This window comes from Myotis nattereri (genome assembly GCF_964212035.1).
Source record: "Myotis nattereri genome assembly, chromosome: 8".
In the NCBI taxonomy this organism is placed as follows: Eukaryota; Metazoa; Chordata; class Mammalia; order Chiroptera; family Vespertilionidae; genus Myotis; species Myotis nattereri.
In genome coordinates, this window is record NC_138083.1 from 64,420,408 (window position 1) to 64,434,979 (window position 14,572).

The 14,572-nt window shown below is 36.1% G+C and overlaps 1 protein-coding gene across 6 annotated transcripts in view; it reads right to left on the minus strand.

The window, feature by feature from the left end:
- The window catches only part of PTPN2 (protein tyrosine phosphatase non-receptor type 2), a 66,463-nt gene that overhangs the window by 17,380 nt on the left and 34,511 nt on the right, over positions 1 to 14,572 (minus strand). For 4 of the 6 annotated variants that reach the window (XM_081096889.1, XM_081096888.1, XM_081096890.1 and 1 more), the window contains 2 exons: positions 10,315 to 10,413; positions 6,372 to 6,509 (listed from right to left, as the gene is read on the minus strand). In XM_081096889.1, the coding sequence (XP_080953015.1) occupies positions 6,372 to 6,509; positions 10,315 to 10,413 (237 nt within the window). Of the gene's footprint in view, positions 1 to 6,371; positions 6,510 to 10,314; positions 10,414 to 11,255; positions 12,070 to 14,572 lie in introns of those variants that run through there. The other 2 variants (XM_081096892.1, XM_081096893.1) reach the window with 2 other exon arrangements.

Sequence of the window (14,572 nt, forward strand, 5' to 3'; positions counted from 1 at the left end):
AGGAGCTGGGAGTGGGGGGTGGGGGGTAGGGCTGACTGTACACAGGCATGAGAAAATTTGGAGAGGGATGTTGATGGGGGGTGTTACACAACTAAATGCATTGTCAAAACTCAGAACTGGCCCTGGCCGGTTTAGCTCACTGGATAGAGCGTCGGCCTGGGGACTAAAAGGTCCCAGGTTCGATTCTGGTCAAGGGCATGTACCTTGGTTGCGGGCACATCCCCGGTGGGGAGTGTGTAGGAGGCAGCTGATCGATGTTTCTAACTCTCTATCCCTCTCCCTTCCTCTCTGTAAAAAAATCAATAAAATATATTTAAAAAAAACCCAAAAAACCAGAAAACCTCAAAACTGTATACTAAAAAGATAGTATCTTACTGTATATGAAAGAAGGAATTAAATTTACTGTATTAAAGAAAGGTATTTAAAACATTCAAATTAAGAAGGTTTTTACAAAGTCATAAATGGACAGGTAACAACCTGACAACCACCTGCTGTGGTCATCAGCCACCATGCAGTGCTAACCATGCACAACAGAGCCAGACTTGGTCCATGTGAGCCTAAACCAGGTATGGTATGAACCTGTTGGATACCCCAGGTCTTGGGGAGGTAGCCCAGGACCCTGCTTGCATATAAGCTGTGCTCCTTAGGGTGTGGCCCAGTGTTCCTATGTGGTTATATGTTCAGTTATTACATCATCTCCTGGCTCAATACCTATGGTTACCTCACAATCCTAAGTGACTGCTTGCTTTTTCTTTGCTTGTATGATTTTGGCTCAAGACTAGTGGTCCCTTGTGTGTGTTTTTTTCCAAATTCAGGTCATGCTGTCTGAGATACTCAAAGCCAGTTCCCAGAAATGCTTGCAACTATTTGTATAATACAGTCTTCTCCACTAATAGATTTTTGAAAAATTGGTCTTTTTCTTCTCTACCAAACTATACTAAAAAACTTCTTTAATTTAATCCTACTGGAAAAAAAAAAAGATTAAAAAAACACAACTCGCCGAAACCGGTTTGGCTCAGTGGATGGAGCGTCGGCCTGCGGACTGGGGGGTCCCGGGTTCGATTCCGGTCGGGGGCATGTGCCTGGGTTGCGGGCATGTCCCCGGTGGGAGATGTGCAGGAGGCAGCTGATCGATGTTTCTCTCGTCGATGTTTCTGGCTCTCTATCTCTCTCCCTTCCTCTCTGTGGAAAATCAATAAAATATATTTTAAAAAAACCCAAAAAAAACCACAACTCACAAAACCATGTTAAGTCCCAAAAGACCACATAAAGCAATGAGACATATGCTTACTCTGTGGTATATAAAAAAAATGTTTATATGCATAATTGGACCCCCTTTCCCTCTTTATCATGTGTGGGGGGAAAAGGTTTGCCAAAGGATAGAGCTAAACAAAATGAATCTTTATTCCAAACAAGCTCTACATTTCGACTTTAGAATATTTGACAAATCCTTATTTCAAAACTGTGGAAGCACTCTTTCCTTCTCCTAAGTCATCACATCACATCCGTTTTTCTTCAGTGATGCCCAGTCCATCCCTCCCACCCCTTTCCCACTTTTGTATCTCACACCCACATACACCTGGGTTTGCATCCACAACTGCATAGCTATCCCCATCTCTAGCTGCTCTGTACATGCCTGCTAAATTTTCTCTGTAAAATGTTGCATTATGTGTACTAACTCTACATAAAAATGTCAGTGGGTCACTATTCTTTTTAAGGCAAAAATCTCATTTACATTTTTTGAAGGAGAATTCTAAATTTAAAGTCTTTGAATAAGGATCTCAAACTCATTATGGGGGGGGCAAAAGTAGGCTTACAGTTATTTCTATGAAAAATACAATAGTTAATAAATAACATAAAAGTAAACTCTGTATTTTGCATAGTCACAACTGTAAACCTACGTCTGCCCCACCCTGTATATGGAGACCAGAAAGATAATCTAGAGTTGAGTAGGTCTGAGACAATGGGGAGCTGATAGGCTTAAGGCAATGATAATTTAAGAGCATGCCATCTAAAGCCATTCAAGTTACTTATTATTTTTTATCATCAATATACATAATATTACATATTTTCTAATTAGTATAAATCTATACAGCTCTATGGTTCCAAGTCTAATAATTTTTATACTTTAAGCATATATAGGAGGTACCAAGATGATGATTCTAAAAGGCTTTCCTAATCCCCAATTTTGTTGACTATAAATGGGGTTAACAAGAGTACTTATCTTAGAAGGCTATTGTGAGGAATAATTGAAACGACTAATGCAAAGTGCCTAACATATGCTTGATAAATGCTTACCATAAACTATTTCTGAAACTATTATACTAATTCATTACCTTTATTGTAGCCCCTAATAAGCTCTAATCAATTGTAAACTCTCCACATTTTCAATAGTGAATTATTTCCTCTGCACTCGAAGAATATTGAAGTTTGTTAACCCTATCTCCTAAATACTAACTTATCAAATCTGTACCCTCATTGTCACTGCCTTACTTTAGTCTCTCATTATTTTTGCCAGGAGATTAATATTGTCCATGTTAAATATTTAGTTACTTTGATTTAGTTTGAAGGATTACTAGAACTCACCAGATTCAAAGGGGAGGAGAGTGACATGAATAGTTAGGGTATGGGGTTTTCATGCTAAGCAAAGAAAAAAGCAATACTCAGGGGCATGGGCCCCCAAGGAAAAGCCTACTTGGAAGTGTAAGTCTTTTAGCAAGAACAAATCCCGAGTGCCCGAGGAGATTAGACAAGGAGGCAAGGACCAGGCTAGGCTGGGTCACAGACTTCTGCATTGCCCATGGAGGGTTTTTAGAGCATGGTGAAAGGATCATGCCTGCATTTGAGACTAACCACTCAGGTGCAGTATGGTGAAAAATGTACTCAGTGCAATGGCAAAAGGAAGTTCAAAGGTAACAGGTAAGGACTGTGCCCATGAGGAGTTGAAAACCTTGTTATATGGAGTCAAAATACACAATACACATGTAAAAATAGTGAACAAGCCAGTACAATGGTAAAACTTAAATTACTGAGAGAAGCTTGTAGCTGTCAGAAATAAATACATCACAGATATGAAATCTAAGAAAGAAATGGGACACAAGTGATAGCGCTTGAAGGCCACAAAATAGGCAGAGAAGAGGACATTCCAGGTGGGATAAACCTTTATGCTGTTTTAACTCAAATCCCAGCTAAACTTCATAATACTTAGACACTCATCTGTTTTGGGCAAATCTACAGGAACAGAGAAATAGAAGGCCAGTTGCTGGCATTACAACAGTATTCCTGAAACTTGGTAAACATATAGCTGGCCAACAGTATTATGGAAAATAGTGAAAGGCAACTAAAAAAACACCTAAAAAACAAATAAGTACTCTTGATGACCTTGTATTTTAAAAGCCCCTCAAAAAATATCTTCACAGCTTAAGCCACAGGGCCACTTTAAAAGCAGAGATTGAATCTCTTCATTCGGGGCCAAAGTTCAGATTCTTAGCTATAATCAAGACACTGGAGAAAACTGCTGGTATGTAGCTTTACTGATCCATTAAGACAAGAGCTCTGTAAAAGAGCAGGGCCTGCACAGACTGCTTTTGGCCCTGGATCTGTTAATAGATACAAGCCAGACAGACTCCTTTAGAAGCCAACTGGTTCTCTGAAGCTCAGGGATTATCAAGAAAGATCTGTAAGGGGAAACGGCGTGGGGGGTGGGGCAGGACAAAGGTGGGCTAGAGGGGGTCAATGGGGGGGGGGGGGGGACATATGTAATACTTTCAACAATAAAGCTTAAAAAATAAAAAAGATCTGCAGGTGAGGTTGGCTATCCTCCCCTACTTCAGTGATGGCAAACCTTTTGAGCTTGGTGTGTCAGCATTTTGAAAAACGCTAACTTAACTCTGGTGCCATGTCACATAGAAATTTTTTGATATTTGCAACCATAGTAAAACAAAGACTTATATTTTTGATATTTATTTTATATATTTAAATGCCATTTAACAAAGAAAAATCAACCAAAAAAATGAGTTCGCGTGTCACCTCTGACACACGTGTCATAGGTTCGCCATCACTGCCCTACTTCATCCCTCCCTCATTATTTCTTTCTCCCTCAACCTGTTTTCAATTACCATTACTCCACAGTCCTTTGCAATTCATTAGTATTTCAAAGGAAAAAGGTATGGGCAACTACTAATAACTATGGATCCTGCACTGAGTCTTGGACATTATTATGGTATTAACTCACTTGATACTTAATGACCCCATGAGATAGGTACATCATTATCCTCACTTTGTAGATGAGACCAATCACACAACCAAGAGTGGTGAGCTGGGACTTAAACTCAGGCAATTTGGTTCCAGAGTCTAAATATCTAACCAAATGCAATTCTACCTCTCACACTGAAATGCTACTTTATTCTTCTAACATTCCTAGTTCTTACTAAAGATCTTAAACTAGAATATAAACAAATTGTTGCTATTTAATTATGGTAGACTGAACCCAGGCCAGTAAGAAATCATGCAGTTGCTAGCAACTAAAACAGAGTGGTTGGTCAGCTCACATGGTAACCTCAACTTTAGAAAGATGCTTTAGAACCAAGAACTTTCTTTTTCTACAAAGTCTTTTTCAAAAGACTTAACCCCATGTCATTAGACTATAGGAGATCTGAATTTGAGTTCTGGTCTGTCATTTATTAGCTGAGTAGTCTGTCTATAGGAATGTGGGGGGAAATCCTATAACCTAACAGATTTTAGTGTTTGTTGGTTTTTAAAGAAAATATGAAGTAAAGGGATATTAAGAATATTTACTCTATCCACATTCCAGGAACACTGTGGGTCAAATGATATGTGAAAGTGCTTTCTGAACTGATAAACAAAACACAAAAGTCACTGTTTTATTATTTGAGATATAATCAATTTTCAATTAGGTTTCAGAAACAGGGAAAAACATCTATGCCCTTCTTCATTTTAATGACATAGAGATGAAGTACCTGGGATAAATACCAAAAGAAGATGATTCAGAGAACCATGAGAAGTTTATGGAAATGCAGTTCTGTTTCTGGGAATAGCATTGTACAATCCAGTATCAAATAGCTTAAGACATATGTAAATGTCTTAAGTTGGTGCAGAATAAATACAGTAAGGGAAATTTAAAAATTTACAAGTCTAAGCCTTATAATTCCCAACCCTGAGCCTTCTTAGAGGACCTAAAGAGATCACATAATAAGCTTAGTTATGGATGTCATGGAAAGCTGGACCTGGGCCTTAAGTACATAGTACTCTAAGTACCTGTGCTTAGAGTATAAAATAAAAAGAGGTATTCAAGAGATCAACCATAGAAATATTTCTAGGTATCTAGAAAATACTTTTATGTATATCCCTTTGTTCTCTGTAAAGCCTTTTTTGTTAATAATCATGTTAATTAATCTACTTAATGGTTAACTAAAAGAGTATCTCATATTATAGACTAGATCAGCCCTGGGCAAACTACGGCCCGCGGGCCGGATCCGGCCCGTTTGAAATGAATAAAACTAAAAAAAAAAAGACCGTACCCTTTTATGTAATGATGTTTACTTTGAATTTATATTAGTTCACACAAACACTCCATCCATGCTTTTGTTCCGGCCCTCCGGTCCAGTTTAAGAACCCATTGTGGCCCTCGAGTCAAAAAGTTTGCCCACCCCTGGACTAGATACATTCCTTTTTGTTTTGTTTTGTTTGCACTAGATACATTCTTAAAGTCATTTATGGCAGGCAAACATTTTCCTATTTTCTAGTTTTCTTAGTTTCTAATTGCATTTCAGAATCACTCTCATTTCATATTTTCTAGATATTCTAATTACAATACAAAGAAGGTAAAAGAGGCAAGTGGGAAAAGAAGAGAAAGGTCTTGATCCCCAGCTTGACAACAGCAGGCTCACAATCCACCATTTACATGTATCTCAACCAAGTACCAGAGAACAATTCTTATATTTCTGGAAAAAATCCAAGTATACACTCTTAAGACCACATGTTCAATTTATTTCACCATTTCTCCCAATTAAGTAATGCCAAATTTCTGTGTGGTGAATCACTTAAATTAACAACATTCTAGTAAGTTATTTTTTTAAACAGCTTGCTACTTTGAACAGTGGTAAGTACCAGGAGCTGTCGTTTACTGGGTTCCTATTCTGCATTAGGTGCTTCGCATACACATCTTCATTTGATCTCAATGGTCCAGAAAAGGAAGTATTATGATAAAAATGTGCTACTCCGAACTTCAAATCTAATAACAAAGAACATCTGAAACTAATGTAATATTGTGCCAATTATAATTTTTAAAAAATCTAATAAAGAATAATTCTTTAAATCTTCATATAACTTTGGGGCATGAAAAGTCTTACATTGATATTTTCTAACTGCAGTAGATGTACTGTATAATATGACTTCACATCTTCTGACAAGAACTTCACACTGAATCCTGTTTCTTTAAACAGCATCTCCCGGTCGTCTTTTGTTGGCCAGTACTGTGCACATTTAACCTAAATTTAAGAATATGTATATATATATATTTAGAATATAGACATTATAAAACCATAAAAAGTTGGGGGTAAAAACAAACCACATACATAGATACTATTTTTTTCAACAATCCAAATCTAAGAACAGTCACACTATATTTGATGTTTATTTTAATCTGATGGGCATTTTATAAGGGCAGGTTTGTAAAATGTTCCTATAACATATCTAAAAGTCATAAACAGGTATCATACTCATAAAATAAAAATGAACTGTCATTTCAAAAGCATAAAAACATAGAGTAACATCATACTGGCAATTCCCTTTATGTTTCCAAAAGTACCAAACACTTAGAAGAATCTTGTATTCAAACAATATTGAAAAGGCTCTACTTTATAAGTAGTTTCCATAAATATATATGAATCTACTACTAAATGCTACATATCTAGAAATAACACTTCATATTTACTTACTAAAATTAAGTCAGACAAGAGTATCAAAAGGTAACCCACCTTTACCTAGAGTTATTACCTTTTGGCAGAACTACTAATATGAAATTAGGTTTGTGACAATAAAAGCATCTTCCCAAAAGCCAAATTATGAAGCCAGTAGGCTGAGGCAAGGTTAGTCATTTCATTAATAAACCACATCATTTTAGAAATGAAGACTAATTAAACTAAGAGGAACAGAGACATGAAAAAATAAAATAGATCATTTCTTAAGAGGAAAAGAAGAAAATTAAAATAAAATTAAAAAAGAAATGAAGTGACAAATAGAATTAGAGAGACATTGTGATAAATATAAAAAATGGGCAAAGAGCCAAAACCGGTTTGGCTCAATGGATAGAGCGTCGGCCTGCGGACTGAAAGGTCCCAGGTTCGATTCCGGTCAAGGGCATGTACCTTGGTTGCGGGCAAATCCCCAGTAGGAGATGTGCAGGAGGCAGCTGATCGATGTTTCTCTCTCATCGATGTTTCTAACTCTCTATCTCTCTCCCTAACTCTCTGTAAAAAATCAATAAAATATATTTTTAAAAAAATGGGCAAAGAAAATCTAACACATATATAATAGGAGGACCCAAAGAACACCAAAGTAAGCAAGAGAACAATAAATAATAAAAGTGATTCAATAAATTTTTCTTTAAAAAGAGAAAAAAATATTTCAATTCACATAATGAAAGAGTACACTATGCACCTGGAGAAACTAACCCAGAATGCCCATAAGACATATTTAGGTACAATTAATAGAATGTAGAGAGAAAAATCCCTTGGGTAACCTAGGTTAAAAAAAAAAAAAGTGACTTATAAAGGAAAAACAATAAGATTTCCATTTGACTTTGAAAGTAATTTGAATGCCAGAAAGAAATGAAGTAATATATTTAAGTTGCTCAAAGAAAAGCTAATGTAAAAAGGAGTTCATGTCTTGCCAAACTGACTTTTAAGTATTATGACAGCAGGTAAACTGTTATCAACATGTAAGAAATCAGGGACTATAATATAATGCCTGTGAGTCCTTCCTTAGGATCCACCAGAAAATGACTATAGACAGAACAACTGGAAAGACAGTAACAAAAACTGGTGATGAATATTAAATACACATTTACATGTAGAACTAAGATTTCTAGTCTATGGCCATACCACGCTGAATGCGCCAGATCTTGTCTGATCTCGGAAGCTAAGCAGGGTCGGACCTGGTTATTACTTGGATGGGAGAACTAAGATTTCTAAAGGGATATAAGAGAGACTCTAGGATGCTATATACTCTGACAACGTAGGTAAAACATAACACACACACACACAGAAAGAATGGAGAAAACAAAGACTTTTAAACATTTTTCAGGAATTATTTTGGTGATGGAGTTGGTACTGTTTTTAGGACTAATATTTGTGTGAAATTTGGGACAAAGTAAATGAGTCGTTATAAAATATTCTACATCCCTAGTGTCTTTTGAGAACCAGAATGGAAGGTAACACATATAAAGTAGAACAAATTAAGCCAACCCCTATATTCCTAAATTTAATTTGGAAATATCAGTATGAACTCCTGAGGTATTATTATCTTAACATACAAACATATTTTTTCTCTGGCTCTGTTCACTGAAAAGCTTTAAAAACAATGACCAACCCAGTAGCAAGGCTCCTTAAAGACATGCCTGAGCCTGGCCGCTGTGGCTCGGTGATTGAGTGTGGACCCAGGAACCAGAAGGTCAGTGGGTGGATTCCCGATTAGGGCACATGCTGGGGTTGCGGGCTCAATCCCCAGGAGGGGGCGTGCAGGAGGCAGCCAATGGATGATGTTTCTCTTATCGATGTTTCTATCTCTCTATCCCTCTCTCTCTCTAAAAATCAATAAAAACATATTAAATTTAAAAAAAGAAATGCCTGATTCCCTGAAAAAGAGTTTTAAGATGAGCCTTCAATATATAGTTATTCCAGATAGCAAGAAGGTTATTAAGGACTCTTAGGTTTGTTTTAAAAGGACGCAGGGCCCAACTTGAAGAGGTAGCAGGAATCTTTTCAAGTAAAATGAAATGAATAAAATATTTTTTAATCCATGAGTTCATAATAATTGATATGCCCCTCCCTAAGACTAAAAGAACCCTAACTGGTCACCTGTTGAGGACACTAGGGAATCAACTGCTTTTTCTCTATAAAAGTGGTCAAGTAACTGGAATGAAAAAAAATTTTTTAATGTAAGTATTTCAACATACACTCAAAAAGGAATGATAAAATTGTAGTATCACTATTTTGTAACCCCCTAAACGAAGGAACTAAGGATTGAACAACAATGGCTGCTAACATCATAAAAAGAAAGATAATCAGACATTATAGACCTCTTGATAAATAACACATCACCACCTATGAAGTAATCATCCCCCAAATAATTAAACATGAATCCTCTTAAGTGTCTAGATCCAACCACCATAAATATGATCTCCAATTTTTGGTGGCAATCTTATCTTATTTATACAGTAATAATACACCAAAGTTTAAACATCAGATTAAAATAAACATCAAATAGCCCTCCTATTATGAGGGCTAAAACTAATAAAGCATCTAGTTTGCAATGCTGCTCAAGCTGTTCAAACTGACAATGCCATCATGACTTAATTTTTAAATCATATTGGAAACAATGAAAAATCACTGTAACTGATTGTTGGACATTCTGGTATGTCAATGCCACTTCAGAGATAAATTGGAAAAATTTTCACCACCATAGAAAACCAGCAACTATAAATTTAGAAAACAATAAGAATCAGGAATCTGAAGTAGAATAGTTCAAGATCTTAAGGCTGAAAGACACCTTAATGATAATACTTTCCAATGTGCTGAGTTGACAGAAAATCAACCTAAAGCTGCAGTTAAAAGACTTAACCTACGTTATAGCAGTAATTAGCATTGTGTTTAGATTGTAATTCAAATTTCAAAAATTTCCCACTTACTATCTCATGACTGAACAGCCAATAATAATCTATAAAGATTTTAAAAGTCTCATCACTTTAATCTTTTCTAAAACTTCCAAGATTTTTTATGATAATAAATTGTAAAGATTCTACTAAAGCCTAGGTGTTCAAAAGTTTTATGTCTACTCCTAGTTAGTATTTGTTCCATTATATTTATATCTTTGAGGGTAGTAGTCTGCAATTGTTACTTAAATATTTAAGGTAAGAAAGGAAAAGCATACTTTAGTTCTTTGGATAAGAAACACCACCTTTTAGCAATTAAGGCCCAAAAGTTATGAATGAATATCACAAAAGAAATATGAAAATATTTATAAGTTAATGATCACAAGCAGGACACTAAGCTGTAAATATTAATTATTACTCACCGATTCTTTCTCTACAACTCGGTTTAACATCACAACTGCTTTCGTCTTTTGCTGCCAAACCATGAGCCAGAAATGACAACCTGTATTAGGAAGTGGACCCTGTAAGAACAGGGAAGAAAAAGTAGATTAAGAGAAAGGTGATGGAGTAAGGCTTGAGGAAAACTCCTTATAGTATGCTTCTGTTGAGAACAATGTATTGGATCATAATTGGTAAATGACAACTTTAAATCCACTTGAATTTAAAAATATATCTGGGTCTGGGTCTGGCTGGTGTGGCTCAATGGTCAGAGTGTCATCTTGAACACTGAAGGGTAACAGGTTCAGTTCCTAGTCAACAGCACATACCTGGGTTGTAGGATCAATCCCGAGCCCTGGTCAGTCTGGGCATATGCGGGAGGCAACCAATCGACGTGTCTCTCTCACATCATGTCTGTCTGTCTGTTTTTCTCCCTCCCTCCCTCCCTCCCTCCCTCCTTCCCTCCCACTCTTTTCCTTCCCCCCTTCCACGGTCCCCTGAAAAAATATTAAAGGAGCCCTAGCCGGTTTGGCTCAATGGATAGAGTGTTGGACGGAAGGGTCTCAGGTTCGATTCCAGTCAAGGGCACATGCCCAGGTTGCGGGCTCGAACCCCAGTGGGGGGCGTGCAGGAGGCAGCCAATCAATAAATCTCTCTCATCACTGATGTTTCTATCTCTCTCTCCTCTCCCTTCCTCTCTGAAATCAATAAAAACATTTCTTTAAAAGAGGGAGTTTGTGCAACTAATGACCAACCAACCCAAGTTAATTACAAAAAGAATGCCAGAAAAAGCAGAAATTTCAAAGTACCTAAACCACTATAATTGTTCATCTACAAAACTATAGCTTGTGTGACCTCAATAGAATTAAAAGGGGTAACATACTACAATAATGCCATGAGGGGAAAAAAAAATCATATTACGTACTTCCAATTATCTTCACATTGTGTAGCATAGGGCAAAAAAAAGGACAAATAAGAGATCAAAGATCGTGCCCAAATTATGACTAATTTTAAATAAGTGAAGGTAAAAAAAAAAATGAGATTTCAATGTACCTAAAGTAACTCAGCATACATTAACCTCAGACGACAGGTGGTAGAGTGGTGAGTGAGGGTCAAGTCAGCCTGGAGCTTCAGCTCCACAAGGAAAACAAGGTGACCCAACTAGTACCAGACTGAAAGCATCTGTACGGCAGTTATAGTCCTTGGTATGTAGCAGATGCTCTTAACTATTATTTGAATTCATAAACTCTAAGCTTCTAAGTTATTAAAATACTAGAATTCTAATGAGAATCCCAAGAATCCCTAATGTTGGAGGATACTGTTCTCACTCAATATATATTATCTACTGCTTGATCTAATTCTTAAAAACAAAAAAACAAAAAAACATGAACACTGAAAATGGTAAAAAGAGCAATGGGTAAATCCCCAGAAAAAAATAATACCTTTTCTTTAAACTAAAAAAATGGATGAATCAACCAACCAATGAAGTCACTCCTAGTGTGCACCTACACACACACATACCACATTCTGTTAGTAGTTTTAAAAGGTGATAAAGGTTTATCTCTGAGCTTTCCCTCTTACCAGCAATACTACCAACTTTCTTCTGTAAAATGAAGATTTACACCAATGGGCTGATACATATATGTTTTTTAAATTCATAAAACTCAGAGGAAAAGATGATAAAAAAGCAACAATACAGTCATAACAACTGAGGTTATAATAAACATTTAGCATCTTTAGTTTCCTCTATCCTTTGAAATATTTTCTGAGTATGTTCTCTTTCCAATGTACTAGGTACATGGGCAAGATCAGTCTCAGTCTTCATAGAACTTACAAAGGAGAAGAGAAGTGACTTGGAATGTAAGGAAGCACAAAAACACCACCACCCAATCATCCCTGGTTGGTGTGGCTCAGGTGGTTAGAAAAGATTCGATTCCCAGTCAGGGCACATGGCTAGGTTATGGGTTGATCCCCGGCCCTGGTACCAGTACAGGTGGGAGGCAACCAATTGATGTCTCTTTCATATTTCTCTCTCTCCCCACCTCCCTTCCACTCTCTCTAAAAATATCAATGCAAAAAATATACTCAGGTGAGGATTGAAAATAAACAAATAAATAAAAAATACCCATTTCAAATTAAGACTTTAAAACTATTAACAAGAGACAAAGAAAGGCCCAGCAATTCCACTTTCGGTTATTTATCTGAAGGTTATTTAATTCTGTCATAAACATATATGCATTCCTGTGTTCACTGCAGCATTATTTACAATAGCCAAGATATGGACACAATCTAAGTGTTCATAGACAAATGAATGAACAAAGAAGATGCGATACTATATACAATGGAATATTACTCAGCTATAAAAAAAAAAAAGAATAAAATCTTGCCATATGCAACAACATGGATGGACCTAAGGGGTATTATGCTAAATTAAATAAGACATAGAAAGACAAATGCCAGATGATTTCACTTACATGTGAAATCTAAAAACCAAAACAGAAACAAACTCCATAGATACAGAGAACATTTTGATGGTTGTCAGATGGCCAGGAGGTTTGGGGGATAGGTGGAAAAGAAGAAGAGATTAAGAGGTACAAAATTCGAAGAAGGAACCCTGTAGGTTGCTGGGTGTAAAAGAAAAACAAAAGACTTTTTTCTTCAAATTGAAACTCTTTAATTCCGGCCTGAAAATTATCCTAGAAGGAAATAAAAAGAGGTTTCCTTTAAACATCTAAAAAAAAAAGAGGTACAAATTCCAGTTATAAAAACAATCACAGGATATAAAATACAGCAGTCAGTAATTTTTAATAATTATGTATGGTGAAAGATGGACACTAGACTTATCAGGGTGATCACTTTGTAAGTTATGTAAATATCCAATCTCTATGTTGTACACCTGAAACTAATGTACGTTAACTGTAATACATGAAAATTTAAAAAATATTTTTAAATGATTTAGGATAATTATTGTTTTCTATTTTTTAACATTACAGTTTTTCCAAATAGAAAGTAAATTTTTTAACTCTAAGTTTACCGAAAAATGTCATTAATGCTCACGAGAAAAACTTCAAATATTACAGAAAGGCAGAAAAATGGCAAATAAAAGTCTCCATTCATAATTTCCAGAGACTGACTAATGGTATATGTATAATTTATTTGGCCAGACCCTTATAGATTATTTTAATTCTATTATTTCTGGTCCTATGCTATCAAAATTAAATTGCAACAAACATCCAGGCATATATGTTGATGTACATGTTTGACAACTGAGTATTATAAACTTTTAAGTCTCTGCTGTTCTGCCAAGTGAAAACTGGTAGCTGATTGCTAGTTTAAATTTGTATTCCCTATTTACTAGAAATATTGAGGATCTTTTCATATGTACATTACCTACTTATCTTTTTCTTTGAACTGTGAGTTGATGGTCTTTACCAGTTTTTTCACAGATTGTTTCTCCTTTTCTTTTTGATTAACAGGAACTGTTTTACTTCAAGCAAAATAAAGTAATTAATTTCAGTTCCTATGAATTAGAAATAATCTAATAGCTTACAGTTACATTCATTTTAACATCTTTTTATATTATCTTGATCCAAATTGAGTTTTTAAAAATCTTAATATTATAAATATACAACTTATCTTTGGAATATTTAAAAATCACTAACTAGAGGAAATGACATCACTATTAATTAAGTCTATTTTTAATAAATAAAGGTTACCTGGTATAGATAAACCAAAATAATTTCTATTACCTCAGAATGGGAGAAAAGTAGTACTGAAATATAGGTGTGGCCAATGTGCCAAGAAGCAATCAGACAAAAATGCCAAAGGGAACCGCCAGGCTCTCTGGTCTCCTAGTCAGTCCTCTGCCCTGAACAAAGGCCCAAGGGCAGGACACAATCTCGGGCGTGTGCATACTCTCAAAACATATATGCCAGAGAGGGGAGGAGCAAAGAGCTTTCAAAGGGTCCCTGGATATCACACAGATTATATGAAGAGAAATGGAAAAAGTTAATAAGAGATTAACAAAGGCTTTGTATCAAGTATAAAGCAAGGAAGATAATTTGCCTGAAAAGAACTGACTTGAGCAATTTCATTAAAAATGTTTTCGCTGAAACCGGTTTGGCTCAGTGGATAGAGCGTCGGCCTGCGGACTGAAAGGTCCCAGGTTCGATTCCGGTCAAGGGCATGTACCTGGGTTGCGGGCACATCCCCACTGGGAGACGTGCAGGAGGCGGCTGATCG